This window comes from Kogia breviceps, chromosome 11 (genome assembly GCF_026419965.1).
Source record: "Kogia breviceps isolate mKogBre1 chromosome 11, mKogBre1 haplotype 1, whole genome shotgun sequence".
NCBI classification, from domain to species: domain Eukaryota; kingdom Metazoa; phylum Chordata; class Mammalia; order Artiodactyla; family Physeteridae; genus Kogia; species Kogia breviceps.
Genome location: NC_081320.1, coordinates 45,605,890 through 45,622,878, shown reverse-complemented (window position 1 = coordinate 45,622,878; position 16,989 = coordinate 45,605,890). Strand labels below are relative to the sequence as shown.

The window sequence follows — 16,989 nt, the reverse complement described above, 5'->3', positions numbered from 1 at the left end:
GAGCTATAAGTTCTCTTTCTAATAACAGTAGACTATTTCAAAGTTATTAAATTAGAGAGAGAACGGTATTTTTAATAACTTTAAAATGTGAATCTTAAAGTTTTAAAAATATACATATTGCATGAATCTTGTAGTTTCACGCTTTTATGCTTAAATTTACATATTTCTTTTGAAACATGCTTTATTATTTACTTTCTGATTTGTGTTATAGGAAATGTCACAGTCATTTTCTGCAATCACGTTAGATAACACAGAGGTAAACAACATGAAGACTAATGCACAGAGAAATGAAATCCCAGTAGAGGAACTTGGTAAGGTTCCTGAGTATAAAATCACCACTAAGGGTACACCAAGTAAAGACAGCAAGGCGAGGAGTTGTTCTGAGAGTTGTTTGAGTGCCCAAGGCGAGTCCTTTCATGACGCGCCTGAAAGATCTCATCCTGAGTCTGGCTCTGATCCCTCCAATCCTGAAACTTTGCATGCAAAGGCAGCTGATTCAGTTCCACAGGGTTCTGAAGAAAACAAGGTCAAGAGGACATCCTGCGTGTATGGGGCAAACTGCTACAGGTATGAAATGAAATTACAGCCAGCATATAATTCCATTATTTTAACAGCATAATAGCTATGTAGATACATGCTATAGTGTGTTAAAAGCCTAATAAAACCCATTGGCCTAAAGGTTAGGAGCTTTATCATGTTTCTCCTGGTTTGCACTTTCTCAGTATGCATTCTAGCAAATCCTGCTAGAGGCTTTTAAAATATTGTGGGGGATTAAATGTTTCATTGTAGATATGCTGATTAATACAGGGATCTGAACTGGGGAATCCAGACTTGAAAACAGAATCACTCAGATCGAAATACCTGCTTATGTAATGTCTTATTTAGATGTTGGAAAGATGGCTTCATAAATAGTTACTGTATGCAGTATAACTCTCAAGAGAATTCAAAGTTGTGTTTAAGCATCTTATATTTGTGCATTTTCCTTTATATTTTTCTAATGGTGCTTTTGAGTCACCGTGATGACTTCTAAAACAACTGAATATATATTTTCTGGATTGATTGGTTACTCCTATACTTACTTCATTTGATAACACTGTACCATATTTTCTAATTTCATGCTTTGTGAATTAGTTTTAGGCTATAGTTTCTCTCTGTTTATTCTAGCATGTTTATAATTACCTAGCCCTATTTCAGAATTATTTCTTTGCCATTCCAACTTGCCAAACCAAGTATCTTATCAGTACATTCTAGTACAGTTTGTCTTCTATTCGATAGCATATTTATATCACATATTCTGTTAATTTCTCATTCATTGTATCTCTCTTTAAAATGCAGTGCCGTTATAACACCTGAGTAATTATATTTTTCAATTTCAACTGTTATAATTTATGCGTTTATTCACAATTTTGTCTATTTGCAATGGCCTTAGTCCTGTGTATGGAACATAATGTATAAACTTGTGAAATGGAAGTATATAAACCTTATATTATTTTGGATTTTTGAAAAATCCTGTTTGGTATCTGTATCAGTTCACTAGAGCTGCTATAACAAAATGCCACAGGTTGGGTGGTTTAAACAGCAGAAATTTATTATCTCACAGTTCTGGAGGCTGAAAGCCTATGATCAAGGTGCTGGCAGGTTGGGTTTCTCCTGCAGGCTCTCTCCTTGGTTTGCAGACAGTGCCTTCTCATTGCATCTTCACATGGCCTTTTCTCTGTGCAGGCACATCTCTGGAGTCTCTTCCTCATCTTATAAGGACATCAGTCATTTTGGATTAAAACCCTACCCTCATGACTTTATTTAATCTGAATTATCTCTTTAAAGGCTCTGTCTCCAAATATAGTCACATTAGGGGTTAGGGCTTGAACATATAAATTTGGGGTAGGGAACACAATTCAGTCCATAACAATGTTTGGCTGGTATTTGTCTTTGTTAAATGTGATTGAATGTTTTATCAAGTTCATAATGAATTCGTACATATTTGATGATGATACACGTTAGTTTTAACCAGTCATAGGTTATGAATAGTTTTTTTTTTTACTTTTTCACTAATTTTGATATACATAATTAATACCTGAGAAATATTTGCCACTGAAGTCTTGAAAACAAAATGTTTATATTTGTAACAAAGGGGGAAAATAACCTATATTGAGTTCTTGTTATATACATGCATCTTAACAATCAGTTAAATGTATCTTTTCTCCAGCCTCAATGCTACTGCTTTAGCTCATGCCATGATCTCTCTGGGACAAGTGAATAATCTCCTAAGTCTCCAAACTTTCCCTCAGGTTCATATTCCTTCCTCATTGTTGCCTGAATGATCTGGCTAAGAAAATAAAAACAAAGATAAAAAAGAAGAGAGAGAAAAAAATCTGACAATATTACTCTCTCTTACAGAATCCTTCAGTGGCTAAAGGCCAGATTTCTTAGCATAGTCTAGAAGACCCTGAATTCCCAATAACTCTTTGGATGCACCATACTGTCATGCTGTTGTTAGGTCCTTTGGATGTGCTGTTCGCTCTTCCTCTCTCCTGTCCTGCTTAAAGACACATTCAGTTCCTTTCTTAGTCCTTTTCTAACATGTTCATTCTTCCCTAAATTGCTCATCTTCTATTCTACACAACATTTCCTCGTACACTTTCTAATATTTGATATTAGATCTGATATTTACTATCTAATCATTGATTTCTAATTATTTATTTACATGTTCTGTCTTAATAGAAAATTATTGCTCAGGGGTAGTCTTATTCACTCCCTTGAGGTTATGGTATTAACTCCCAAGTCTGTATCTCCAACACAGATTTCTATACTAAATTTTAGATCCAGATAATCACCACTTAAATCACAGGCACTTCAAATTCAACCTGTCTAAAGCAGTCACATCTTATTTCAATCCTTTGTGAAACAAAAACACAACAAAATAGCATTTAACTTTATAGAAACTGTTGCTTCCAAAAAATTCTTTTTGAGAATTTTGTTCTTTTGGGGCCATATAGTTTTTCTGTTTAATAGCATATGGTTCCATTAGTAAACTGCTTTTAAAAATTGGACAGAAATTGAAGTGTCTCTTGTTAACTTGTAAGAAATTTATACCTTAATTAAAACTTGTAGATTTTATCTCCATAAGGTCATATAAAGTATGAGTTAATAGTCTATAAAATAAGGGTTTTATCTCTTATAAAGGTGATGTGTCTTATTGAGGACCAAAGCTCCCACTGAAAACAACTAGCAAGCGGAACACTCATGCTTGAGAACATTAGAGGCAGTCAGGACCTTGAGGCTTCTTTTTCTCTTGTGACATTTGCCAATTTTTTAGTGTTTCAGACTGAGGGCTAGGAGGACAGGCAGAGTTTTGGGCAGTCTCATGGAACTTAGGCAACTTTTACATTTCTTGCCTTTACATTTGGCAAGAAATCTTTGACAAATCCAATGTCATGAAGCTTCCCCCCTGTTTTCTTCTAGAAGTTTTATATTTTAGGTCTTTTATGTCTTGGATACATTTTGAGTTAATTTTGTATATGGTGTAAGGGAAGGGTCCAACTTCATTCTTTTGCATGTGAATATCCTCTTTTTCCAGCACCATTTGTTGAAAAGAGTATTCTTTCCTTTTGGAATGAATACTCCATTTGAAGTCCCTTGAGATTTCACATGAATTTTAGGATGGATTTTTCTATTTCTGCAAAAAAAATGTCATTGGGATTTTAATAGGGATTGCTTTAAATCTGTAGATTGCTTTGGGTAGTATTTACATTTTAACAATATTAAGTCGTCCATTCCATGAACATGGGATGTCTTTCCATTTATTTGTGTCTTCTTTAATAGAAATTAAACCTGTGTATGTCTTTCACCTCCTTAAGTTTATTTCCTAACTATTTTATTTTTAAATGTTACTGTAAATTGAATTGTTTTCTTAATATCCTTTCAGGATTGTTCATTACAAGTATATAGGAACACAACTGATTTTTGGGTGTTGATTTTTGTATCCTCCAACTTTGCTGAATTAGTTTATTACTTCTAACAGTACGCCAAAAGTAGAATGTTCATGGCAGTATTATTTATAAAAGCCAATAACTAGAATGAATCCAAAAGTCTATTAATAGTAGAATGGAAAATTAAATTATAGCACTTTCATACAGTGGAATGTTACACAGTAATAAAAGTATACTACTGTTACATGCAATAATGTGGAGTAATCATACAAACATAAAAAGTCATTCTCAAAGAAGGACATACTATATATTTCCATTTTAATTCAAATATAGGAAAAACTAATATGTTGTTTGTAACATTGCTTCTGAAAGTATGTTCCAGAGGCCCTTTCAGGTCCTGGTCCTCAAGATGCTTTTAGGAAACCTGTTGGGCCAAAACCATTTTCATAATAATACTTTGTGTGTGTGTGCCTTTTTCACTCTGATTCTCTGTACACTTACAAGTGTACAGTATTCCCAGAGGCTACATGATTTGTGTTAATGATTGAATGCAGAAGCAGATAGGAGGAGAATTCGGATGCCCTCTATTAAGCCAGACATTAAAGAAATTTCCAAAGTATAAAACAATGTCTCCACGAATTTTTTTGGAAGATAAGTATTTATATTAAGATGTGCTATTTAGGATAGTATGTAAAGGGTTTATTACTATTATAAAGTACATTTATTTTAAAAATTTCTCATTTTTAATTTCTAATAGGTTAAATAACCCACATTAATAAAAGTTCTCTGGAGTTTTAATAGTTTATTTCCTAAGACTGAAAAGTTTGAGAAACACTGTTGCAGATGACAGGATAGTGGTTACCTTTGGGTAGTAAAATGGGTTTAATGATTCGAAGGGGACATGCAGGGCTCCTAGAATGTTGGTAATATTGGTTTTTTTTAATCTTAGCAGAGGGAATGTAGATGTGTTCACTTTATTAAAAGTCTTTAAAAGCTATGTATGCTTATACTATTTATATTATTCTGTATATTCTGTTGTATATAGCCTATGTAAAGTACTGTTTGCAGATTGTCCGTTGACATTCATGGTCTTCCCCATGTCACCAGAAATTTATTTTGCTACCATGAGAGTTCCGCACTGACTAAATGTCATGTAGCATGTTGGTTCACGTTCTAGAATAATCAGATGTGTATTGTTTGGTTTCCTGCTATATCCTATTAATTATTTTTTTCTAGTTTATCTAGAAGTCTACTATATCCTATTAAATATTTTTTCTGACAGTATGTTTATCACTCTCATAGGAAGAATCCTGTCCATTTTCAACACTTCAGTCACCCTGGTGATAGTGATTATGGAGGTGTACACATCACGTGTCAAGGTGAGGCTGATGACCGGCCCGAATGTCCCTATGGAACATCTTGTTATAGGTACATAAACCTGAAGTGTTTGGTTATACTCCTTTTCTGCTTAATCTCTGTTACTTATTCAGGAGAAACTGCAGGCAAGCTTCTCATCTCAAGCCTTTAACTTTTAGTTTTTAAACTTCCATAGGTAATAGGTTTTCATTTTGTTAATAGGTAGGATTGTAATGTTTCTTTTAGATAATTCTAAATTGTTGAAGTTATTAACATTATAAATGCCTAAAATTTTTCCTCATTTCTAACTTTCTAAAGTGTAAATCACATAATTTAAAAGCTGTCAGGGCTTCCCTGGTGGCGCAGTGGTTGAGAATCCGCCTGCCGATGCAGGAGACACGGGTTCGTGCCCTGGTCCGGGAAGATCCCACATGCCGCGGAGCAACTAAGCCCGTGAGCCATGGCCGCTAGGCCTGCGCGTCCGGAGCCTGTGCTCCGCAACGGGAGAGGCCACAACAGTGAGAGGCCCGCATACCGGAAAAAAAAAAAAAAAAAAAAAAAAGCTGTCAGTGCTATCCAGACTCCTTAGTTTGACATAAATCAATTCAGGATGTTATCTCTGCCTCACTCAGTGCCTACCAGTCCACCATTCTTGCCAGCACATGAAACTCAATCCTAAAAGGAAACAGTACCTCCCTTCTCTCCTTCCATAGCATCTTGTACTTGTCTGTATCATGCACAGCAGAATTTATCTCATGAGGTTGTGTTTAGTTCTTTCCTGGATTGGCTTCTCCTCAGACAGTAAGTTCCTTGACAGTAAGGACTTTTTTTTTTTTAAGCATCTTTATTTCTTTTAAAATTTATTTCCTTTTTATTTATTTATTTTCTTCATATTTTTGGCTGCATTGGGTTTTAGTTGCGTTATGTGGCGTATTTGTTGAGGCGTGTGGGATCTCTTGTTGCGGTGCAAGCTCTTCATTGTGGCACACGGGCTTCTCTAGTTGTAGAGTATGGGTTTTCTCTCTCTAGTTGTGGCACTCAGGCTCCAGGGTGTGTGGGCTCTGTAGTTGTGGCATGCAGGATACAGAGTGCATGGACTTTGTAGTTTGCAGCACGTGTGCTCTCTTATTGAGGAGCGCAAGCTCAGTAGTTATGGCGTGTGGGCTTAGTTGCCCCGCGGCATGTAGGATCTTAGTTCCCTGACCAGGGATTGAACCTGTGTCCCCTGCATTGGAAGGCAGATTCTTTACCACTGGACCACCAGGGAAGTCCCTTCAGTAAGGACTTTTTTATCTGCAACTTTGTTGAATGAATGAATGAACTTGAAATAAATCAAACTACCAAAGAAAGAAGTAGGATTCCATTCTTAGCTTTAATTCTAGACAACTGTCTTTCTTAGATAATTTTGGAATACAGGTTACTGAACATACTGCCGTTTTTGAAATTGTTGCTGTTTCTATGATTTGGTTTTCAATAAGAAGGCAGGGGTTTTGGTTTTCAATAAGAAGGCCCAGTAGTGGGATTGCTGGGTCATATGGTAGTTCTATTTTTAGTTTTTTAAGGAACCTCCATACTCCGTACTATTCTCCATAGTGGCTGTATTACATAGTGGCTGAATTTACATTCCCACCAACAGTGCAGAAGGGTTCCCTTTTCACCACACCCTCTCCAGCATTTATTGTTTGTAGATGTTTTGATGATGGCCATTCTGACTGGTGTAAGATGATACCTCTTTGTAGTTTTGCTTTGCATTTCTCTAATAATTAGTGATGTTGAGCATCTTTTCATGTGCCTCTTGGCCATCTGTATGTCTTCTTTGCTGAAATATCTATTTAGATCTTCTGCCCATTTTTTGACTGGGTAGTTTATTTTTTTGATATTGAACTCCATTGTATATTCTTGCCTCCTTTATCAAAGATAAGGTGACCATATGTCACCTTATTTGGGTTCCATGTAAGTTAAGCGAAAAAATCCTCCTTGACCATATTTCCACAAGCAATTCTCTACTTAAACGTAACAAAAATGTTTCGCTTTTAAAACAAATTGTGACGGGCAATGAAAAGTATACACTGTACACTTTTTTTGTACAGTGGATACTGTACAATAATGTGTGACGGAAGAGATCATGGGGCAAGTGAAATGAACCACCACCAACCACACCAAAGGATGGTCTTCATCCAAAGAAGGTGATGTTGTGTATATGGTGAGAGTCCTCTATTATGAGCACCTTCCGGAAAACCAAACGATTAATTCCAACAAGTACTGCTCCCAATTAGACCAACTGAAAACAGCACTTGACAAAAAGCATCTGGAATTAGTCAACAGAAAACACATAATCTTCCTTCAGGATAATGCATGACTGCATGTTTCTTTGATGACCAGGCAAAAACTGTTAGAGCTTGGCTGGGAAGTTCTGATTCATCTGCCATATTCACCAGACATTGCACCTTCAGATTTCCATTTATTTTGGTCTTTACAAAATTCTCTTAATGGAAAAAATTTCAGTTCCCTGGAAGACAGTAAAAGGCACCTGGAACAGTTCTTTGCTCAAAAACATAAAAAATTTTGAGAAGATAGAATTATGAAGTTGCCTGAAAAATGGCAGATGGTAGTGGAACAAAACAGTGAATATATTGTTCAGTAAGGTTCTTGGTGAAAATGAAAAATACGTCTTTTATTTTTGCTTTAAACACCGAAGGAAATTTTTGGCCAACCCAATACTATGATACCATTATTAAATAAATCTTTAATATCTCAATATTCTGTCAGGTATCCCAATTCCCTTACAGTCTCATAATATTTTTTTTTCCTTTTGTATCTTTGCATTCAGATCCAGTTAAGGTCCATGTATGGCAAAAAGTGGCCATGTTTCTTAAGTTATTTAATCAATAGTTTCCTCTTTGTTTTTTCCCTTGCAATATATTTGTATAAGAAAGCTGACCATTTGTACTGAGGAGTATCCCTTAGTCTGGATTTTGCTGATTGCATTACCAAATTGTCATTCATTATGTTCCCTTGTATTTCCTCATAATTGATGGTTAGAAGCTAGTTATGTGTTTGCTACAGATCTCTTACTTCTAGTAGTACTTTGTCTCTGAAACACTACCTGAGTTAGAGATTTCACTCTGCCTTTTTGAAGATTCAGATTCAGAACTTAAGCCTCTCAGACCTCCCAGGAACTCAGCAAATATTTCTTGGGAAAAATCAGCCTTGTGTTTGGGGTTCCTTTAGTTTCTAGACTGTTGTGACAACCCCATGAGATCACGATAAGCTATAGTAATTTCTCTTTCTTAAAATAATGTGCCTCCACTTGGTCCAAATCTTATCCTTAGCCCACACTAAGAATTGTCAAAGGCTTCTACGGAAGAGAGGAGCCAGTTATTGTCAGCTCACCTAGGAAGGACTTTTTCCTCTTTGGAATTTTAGATAATATAAAATTCTCGTGGCTCCCACAATTCTCTCATAAATATATTTTTAACCATTTATCAAGGGTTTTTTTCTAGTTGTTAAAACAAGAGTATTGGTCTGCCATGATGTCCTGCACCCTTTTCAGAAGCAAAATACAAATATGCCTATTCTCGAGAATAAAAACAAAATGCAAAGCTTTTCTAAGAATAATGATGTCAAAAATTGCTGCCTTTATTTCATCAATCTCTTTAAATGGGGGCAGAGTAGGGAGTAGTCAAGAGAAATTACTCAAAGGCCAGTGACTCACATGTACTAGTAGAAACTTTCATATCTATATCTAAATATATTTATATGTTATGTATATTGTATTTTTCTATTTCATCTGTTGAGCTGCTTGGTGTCCTTGTTTCCACTTGAAGATAAAATCTTAAGGGTTTTTTTCCTCCCTCATTAATTTTAATTACAGTTTAGAGAGACTCTTGGAGAATGTTAGATATGATTGCTTACTCTGACTACTGTTTTACAAATAAGGGAATGGAAACAAAGAAAGATTGAGTTGCCTAAGGCTCCAAAGCTAGTGAGCTCAAAACCAAGTCTCCTCTCTCCTCCAGTCCAGCATTTCTCTGTGTTGTGGCCTGATTCCACCATTGTTAGCACTTCTAAAGTATTGATCGTGCTTGCCTTTTTAGCCACATGGCAAAATAATATTTTGGAGTTAAAAAAAAAAAAAAAAACCCAGATAAAGTACTTTGAAGAAATCGTGAATTTTTCAAATCAACACGATACTAGAAACTAGATTGTAGAAGCATGATATATATTTATATATCCTTTCTTGTCACATTATCATTTTTAGTTAGGCAAAAAACACATCTAGTAAATTTATGTTGTATCATTTCTATAACTAAATTGATATAATGTTATGAGCTATTTTTTCTTTAACAATCTTGATTTGCAAGAATAAATTATTTTTTTAGCCATATACTGTTTAGCGCTGTTAAAAAATGATTTAAAGAAGACAGTTTGGGTGATACAAATTAACTTTAACACTTTATGAAGCAGACAGTCTCCATCTGGAGAAGTGAAACATGGGGCAGAAGACAGGAAGTTTTTATAGGATGAAGAATAAAGAACAAGGAAGAGAAAAATAGAAAATGTCTGATTGGCTGGGGCCCCATAGTCAACCTTGTTTGGGGTGAGAAGGAACAAAGAAATAAGTGTAGAGCCCAGAGTTGGTTTGGCCTGTGGGGATTGGCTGACTGGATACATGGTGCCTCTGGTCAAGCAGAGCATTTACAGGGACCTGAAAGTTATCTTAAGTTTCAGTTTGCTGACATGGCACCCCAGGCAGGAGTGGCTCCATCTTTGGTCCTAGATGTTTGTTTCAATAGCACTAGAATATAAGCCTACTGTATCAGAATGATAAAATGTTCTAAATTAGCTTGCTAAAAAGCAAGTTTTTATGTAAATGCATGCCAGATTTTTCCTGTAGCCATAGAAGAAAAATATTGAAGCCTCACTGATCATAAAATAACCCATGAAATCAGCCAGAAATTAATATATTTAGAAATGTAAAGATATATATGTTCTAAAAGTAAAGTTGTGAAAAGCCTGTATTCCATGATGGTTGACACATTTGGAAGAGAGATGATATTCATGAACTAAAACATCTTTGTTTGCTTTTTATCTTTAAAAATTTGCCTTCACAAAACCGGATAAGAATTACTCTCAAGTAAAAACAAGTATTCTGTCAAGTGAAATACTAGGTTGGCTTTTAATATGTTTGCTTCCCAGTCTTACCTTCTAATCCCTTGAACATGTCCAAGTCAGTTTCTCGTTTTGATAAATCTAGGTAATCTCAAATGTTATATAATACATTAAATAATCTTAATCTTATACTGTATCAGCTACCTAAATTTATACGGTATTGTTTTGTAGTGACAAGTATTGTCATCTGTGGTCAAAGTTTTTATCACTAGAGAGCAAATATGCAAACATAAAACTGTACATACATGGGTATACTTAATTTTCAGACATTTCATCCAATGAGTAAAACATGAGTAAAATAGAAAAACAGATATGGCTCACATATTAATAAATGTATTCTATAGTAAAAATAAAGATTCCCATAGCCCATATAATATAGGAGGTTGATGTTGAAAAAAGGATCTTTAATTATTAAATTTTATTTTTTCTAAAACTATGGGCATTATTAATATTTTCTCTGACATTATACTTTAAAAAATCTAACAAAATTAAATCAACTTGAAAAATGATAATTTGAAAGAACTAGTTGTTATCATTTTCAGTATCTCACACATTTCACCAGTTTTTTTCCCTTTGCGCTGTACACTGCAGCGTGTCAGAAGACTCGTTCTGTTTAATGCATTTGATTAGCTTAAGGTACTTGTCTAAATTAGAACATTAGATACTTAATGTCCAGGATAATCCAGTGATTGCTGTGATTGCCTCTGACTCACTTCCTCTGGTGCCTAATAGAATTTTATTCAGTGCATTATTCCTGTTCTTATTAGTTAAGTTAAGCACTAAACTTAGAATATATATACACTAAAATGAACAGAATCCATCTTCAACCAGCTTAGTGTAAAAATGTAAAGTCAAACACGTATATTGTCTTAGATTTACAAAACCTTAGGCAGGCATGTATTATACAAATGAAAGTGTTGTTGCTTTCATGTTTTCCAGAAGCCAATGCCCCATTTTTTAAAGATTAATTATAATACCTTCTAAGAGGGATGTCGTAAGGAAGTGTATCAGTCATCAACTATAAGTGCTCTCATTGTAGTGAATGTGCAATATGATCTGTATAGTGTGAAAAAACGTAAGTGTTTTTGCCACAAGCATAATTTGTTGATATTAAAATTACTATCTTTTTTAATTTGTTGATCCAGATTTATAGCTATGATCTAGTCTTTTCCTATTTTCTCTTTTATTTTCAAAGTGTTCCAAGTTATTGCAGTATTATCTTAATTGATCCTGTATGCAGATGTATACCTTAAACTACAAGATACTGATTTTTAGAAGCTGCTTAATTAAAAAAATAGGAATGTGTGTGTTTAGTGTAAATTCATATTATATTATTTGAGGCAATATAAATAGGTTTTAATAGGGAAACTCTAATTGCCTCGTAGTTGAGATTCCCAGAATCAGTCATGTGAGGCTGTCGATTATTTTATTTGTAGTTAAGAATAATCAAAATTGATCACATTTTTATAGGATCTGCATATATAGGAAGTAACCTGTCATCACTTGCCACGCTTATGGTTCTTTAATCATGTGTAAGAATACAATCTTAGAAGAAAGTATCTTACAGTAAATGTTAATCACTGGCTGCACAGTTTTACCGGAGACTTGGCTATAAATTTTTGTTTAACTTCATTTAGAAATAGCAGTAACAACAACAAAAAAGAAGTAGCAGTAACAACATTGCTACTTGACATGTAATGTGTCATATAGCCTTGACAAAATGTGCTGGAGTGTCTTCTGTGGTTTTGTTTTTCTTTCTCCTTTATTTGAATATACATTCCCTTTCATAGCAATGTTTGCTTTTCTTTGTTATATTTAGTGTTAATTGCACATGTATACAAATTTTCAGAGCTCTCTTGGCAGAGATAGTAAATTGTAATGATTTTCAATTAGCAGATTGACTACTTTCTCCTATTTTATGCTGGCTTACTCTTTCAGTATTTAATAAAGACCATATTTGTAAATTTTCCTTCTTCTCCTAAATTTGAGACTTAGATATTTGAAAACATAGGATTCATGTTTTTGCTTTAGGTTTTAAAATAAGTGTTGAATTTCAGAAGTACAAGATAAATTATTTTGGAATGAAAAACATATAGTATGATCATTTATTCATTGAGTGAATGTTGAGCATCTGAGGTACTAGTCAGTTTTATAGAAGTTGATGTAAAACAGTACTTTAGGTTCATTTTAAAATTTTGAGTGGTAGGTTTGGTATTAAGTTATCAAATTTTTGAAAGTAAACAAAAATAAAAATTATTATTCTGTTCTTGTCACTGCCTAGTTAATCTTTATGTAGCTCTTTATGATGGAGAGAAAATGGGTTTTTAAATCAGCAGACTTAGGTTCTAGTTATGGTTATGCCAATTCTGTAACAAAACTTGGAATGTCGTTTGATTTTCCTAGGCTTCAGTTCCTCATGAAAACAAGAAGGTTGGATCATTTGTGCTCTGGGGGCCTCCATTCAATAGTGGGGAAATCTAGAACAGAGAGAAATGTAGTCATATTCATAAAGGCAGATCACTTACATTCATGGCTACTCTTCCTTAGCCTTCTTTGCTGTTTCCTTTTTCCCACCTGTAATTATTGCTGAGCCCCAGGGTTCAGTTCTTTGATCCTCTCCCTTCTCTGTTCTGTTCTTATTCCCTAGGTGTGCTAATTCAGGGTAATGGCTTCAGACTCAAATGTTTAAATGCCTGCACTTGGTTGTACAATAGGTCAAACTTATATCAGAAATAGACCTCTTGATTTTTGTCATGAAAACAACTCTTTCCCAAGTGTTCTCCACCTTTGTAAATGACTTCACCATTCACATAGTGTTTAGGCCCCAAACCAAGACGTGCCCTTGATTCTTCTCCTTTCTTCACATCATGCATTCAGTCCATCAGTAGTTCTTGCCATTTCAACCTTTAAGTACATTAAGAACCTGACCATTTCCTACTTCCTCTATTTCAGTCATCTTAGTCATAACCACCATCATCTCTGACCTGGTGTACCGCAATAGCTTCTTAACTGAAATCCTTGTTTCTGTTCTTGCCCCTTAATAGTTCATTTTCCACACAGCAACCAGAGCAATTCTCTAAAAATAATTCATATCATGTTGATTTCTTACTCAGAATCATCCAATAGCCTCCCACAAAACTCTTTACCATGGCTTGCAAGTTCTTCTCTGCCTTCATTGCCTACTCTTTTCCTTCTCTCTCATTCTCCTTGAGCTATACAAATCTTTGTTTTTCCAAATACCCTAGGGCCATGGCAAATTTAAAGACATTTTTTATTTTCTCTTGGAAAATGTATATTTTAAAATATAACAGCTCATAAAAACCTGGTGTAGGGCTTCCCTCGTGTCACAGTGTTTGAGAATCCGCCTGCTGATGCAGGGGACACGGCTTCGTGCCCTGGTCTGGGAAGATCCCACATGCCGTGGAGCGGCTGGGCCCATGAGCCATAGCCGCTGAGCCTGCGCGTCCGGAGCCTGTGCTCCGCAACGGGAGAGGCCACAACAGTGAGAGGCCTGCGTACCGCAAAAAAAAAATAAAAAATAAAAATAACAACCTGATGTAGTTATGGGTGTATACGTCTATCTTTAGAGCCCAAAGATTTTTAAAAGGTCAAAAAACAGGATTTTGAGGACTGCTGAGTTACAGAAAATGCTATTTGTGGAAAAGGTTGATGTAAATCTTTTATGAATGAATTCTATTTCCATTCATTATTAGGAAAAAATCCGGGGTGGAATTTTGCATTGTCCTTGAAAGTTATTTCAGATGTTCATATGTCCCCAAAGAGCTGTATAGTATTGCTACTTAGCCTTAACCCAGGGTTATATGAAAAAGACTTTCTGCTTTATTATTAATAACTGATTTTTTAAAATAGGATATGCATGGGCAAATGTTATATAATATTCTATAAATATGTGAAATGCAATTGGGGAAATATTCAACAATAATAATTATATGTATTATTGAAGGAAAAATTCAGCTTTTTAGTATTACTTGGCAATTACTTTTACTGGCATATAGAATTTTTAGACATTGTTGGCTATCTTAAAGTAAAATTGATTTCTGTTTCTATAAAAATAGTTGACACCTATAAAATGCTTAATGGCCTACAAATGTTTATGCACATCACTTCATTTAATGCTTCAAACAACCCTGTGTGAGGTAGGCAGTATTTTCCCTGCTTTACAGATGAGGAAGTGGAAACTTGGTCACAGGACTTGCCCTGAATCACATAACCAGTAAACAGTGTAGTTTGAATTCAGACTCGGTTCTTCTGATCTCGAAACCTGAACCAACATAATGCTGGTGATCTAAAGTTTAACAAGCCAGATGAGAACTGGTCCAAGTCACAGTGGCATCTGTCTCTTAAGCGTTTGTGAAGGACACTCTGTTCCTGTTAACCGGAGTGATTGACTAGAGCTAAGTGTCCTATGATGCTGAGCAGTCAGTATCTCAGGAACCTGACTGCAGTGGAGTCTGCTTAATATGGTTGTCGGATTTTCATTGTTTCCTGGGGAAGTAGTATGGATTGTTAATGGCAGGAAATTCTAACATATTTTAGTCCTAGGTTTGTGTAAAAAGCTTCTGTGAGTACTGATTATTAACTTTGTACGTGTGAATGCAGAGCAATTTCAGCACATTGACATTCTTTTCAGCCTAATGAGAATAGGCATTCTTTGGCTTATATCCAACAGAAAAACTGCCTTCAAAGGATAGACTTCTAAAAACATCACGATCCATGGATTACAGTTTCCAAAAAACAACAAAAAAATTAACATTAATGTAAGAAAACTCATCAGTCTAGAAGTTATTATAAATTGTGTTTTGTACCAACCAATGAGAATTTTAAACTTTGGTTTCTATTGAAAATGATTTTTTTTTTAAAGATTGGCATTTTTATTTTATTTTATTTATTTATTTATTTGGCTCCGTTGGGTCTTCTTTGCTGTGCGCGGGCTTTCTGTAGTTGTGGGGAGTGGGGGCTACTACTCTTCATTGTGGTGCACGGGCTTCTCATTGCTGTAGCTTCTCTTGTTTTGGAGCACGGGCTCTAGAGCGCAGGCTCAGTAGTTGTAGCACGTGGGCTCTAGAGCACAGGCTCGGCAGTTATGGTACACGGGCCTAGTTGCTCTGTGGCATGTGGGATCTTCCCGGAACTGGGATTGAACCCGTGTCCCCTTCATTGGCAGGTGGATTCTTAACCACTGCGCCACCAAGGAAGCCCCGCAAATGATTCTTTCAAGTTCTTTTCAACAATAATTTTCTTAAGAAATAATAATATAGGTAGCAAAAACAAGTGTCTTTTTTCCTCTTAAGTAAGACAATAGAAAATATTTCATCATTTTGGAAACATGTAAAAAGCTCAATTAAAAAAAACTCTTTTTGAAGGAAAAGAGTTGATTATAACTTGTAGTAGGTAGATAATTTATGAAAAATATAGTTGAATGCCACCTTGTAAAAGGCACTCTTGTAAGTGCTTTAAAAAATATTTTAAAATGTAAGAAAAACCCATGACCTCCAGCAGCTCATTTGACAGATGATGAGATAATACACACACACACACACACACATTTGTGTTGAAAATTTAGATGACAGTATAAGAAATTATGTGGTAAGTACCAAACGGTGGATATGAACCATTACTGGAGATATTTCCCAGTAATTATCAGAGTTGTTTTCCTGCGCAAGCTACTTAGACAAGCAAATGCAGAGTTAGGAGAATATTCTTGGCAAAAAGGCTGTGAGCAGTTTGGAGATTCCTTAAAAAACTAAAAATAGAACTACCATATGACCCAGCAGTCCTACTACTGGGCATATACCCTGAGAAAACCATAATTCAAAAAGAGACATGTACCACAATGTTCATTGCAGCTCTATTTACAATAGCCAGGACATGGAAGCAACCTAAGTGTCCATCAACAGATGAATGGATAAAGAAGATGTGGCACATATATACAATGGAATATTACTCAGCCATAAAAAGAAACGAAATTGAGTTATTTGTAGTGACGTGGATGGACCTAGAGTCTGTCATGCAGAGTGAAGTAAGTCAGAAGAGAAAAACAAATACCATATGCTAACACATATATATGGAATCAAAAAAAAAAAAAGACCATGAAGAACCTAGGGGCAAGACAGGAATAAAGACACAGACCTACTAGAGAATGGACTTGAGGACACGATGAGGGGGAAGGGTAGGCTGGCTGGGACAAAGTGAGAGAGTGGCATGGACATATATACACTACCAAATGTGAAGTGGATAGCCAGTGGGAAGCAGCCACATAGCACAGGGAGATCAGCTCTGTGCTTTGTGACCACCTAGAGGGGTGGGATAGGGAGGGTGGGAGGGAGGGAGACGCGAGAGGGAAGAGATATGGGGATATATGTATATGTGTAACTGATTCACTTTGTTATAAAGCAGAAACTAACATACCATTGTAAAGCAATTACACTCCAATAAAGATGTTAAAAAAAAAAAAAGGTTGTGAGCAAGTGCCTATCAATGGCAAAAAATCAAAAACTTTTTTCCCAACGTA

The 16,989-nt window shown here is 35.4% G+C and overlaps 1 protein-coding gene across 6 annotated transcripts in view; it reads left to right on the top strand.

Moving 5' to 3' along the window:
* APLF (aprataxin and PNKP like factor) overlaps positions 1-16,989 on the top strand; it is a 93,687-nt gene that overhangs the window by 64,197 nt on the left and 12,501 nt on the right. For 3 of the 6 annotated variants that reach the window (XR_010835510.1, XM_067007483.1, XM_067007481.1), the window contains exons 7-8: positions 212-567; positions 5,232-5,308. Coding sequence is in view for 4 of the 6 variants with exons in the window: in XM_067007483.1 (XP_066863584.1) it covers positions 212-567; positions 5,232-5,308 (433 nt within the window). In the remaining 2 variants the exon portion in view is untranslated. Of the gene's footprint in view, positions 1-211; positions 568-5,231; positions 5,358-16,989 lie in introns of all 6 variants that reach the window. The other 3 variants (XR_010835509.1, XM_067007482.1, XM_059078527.2) reach the window with 1 other exon arrangement.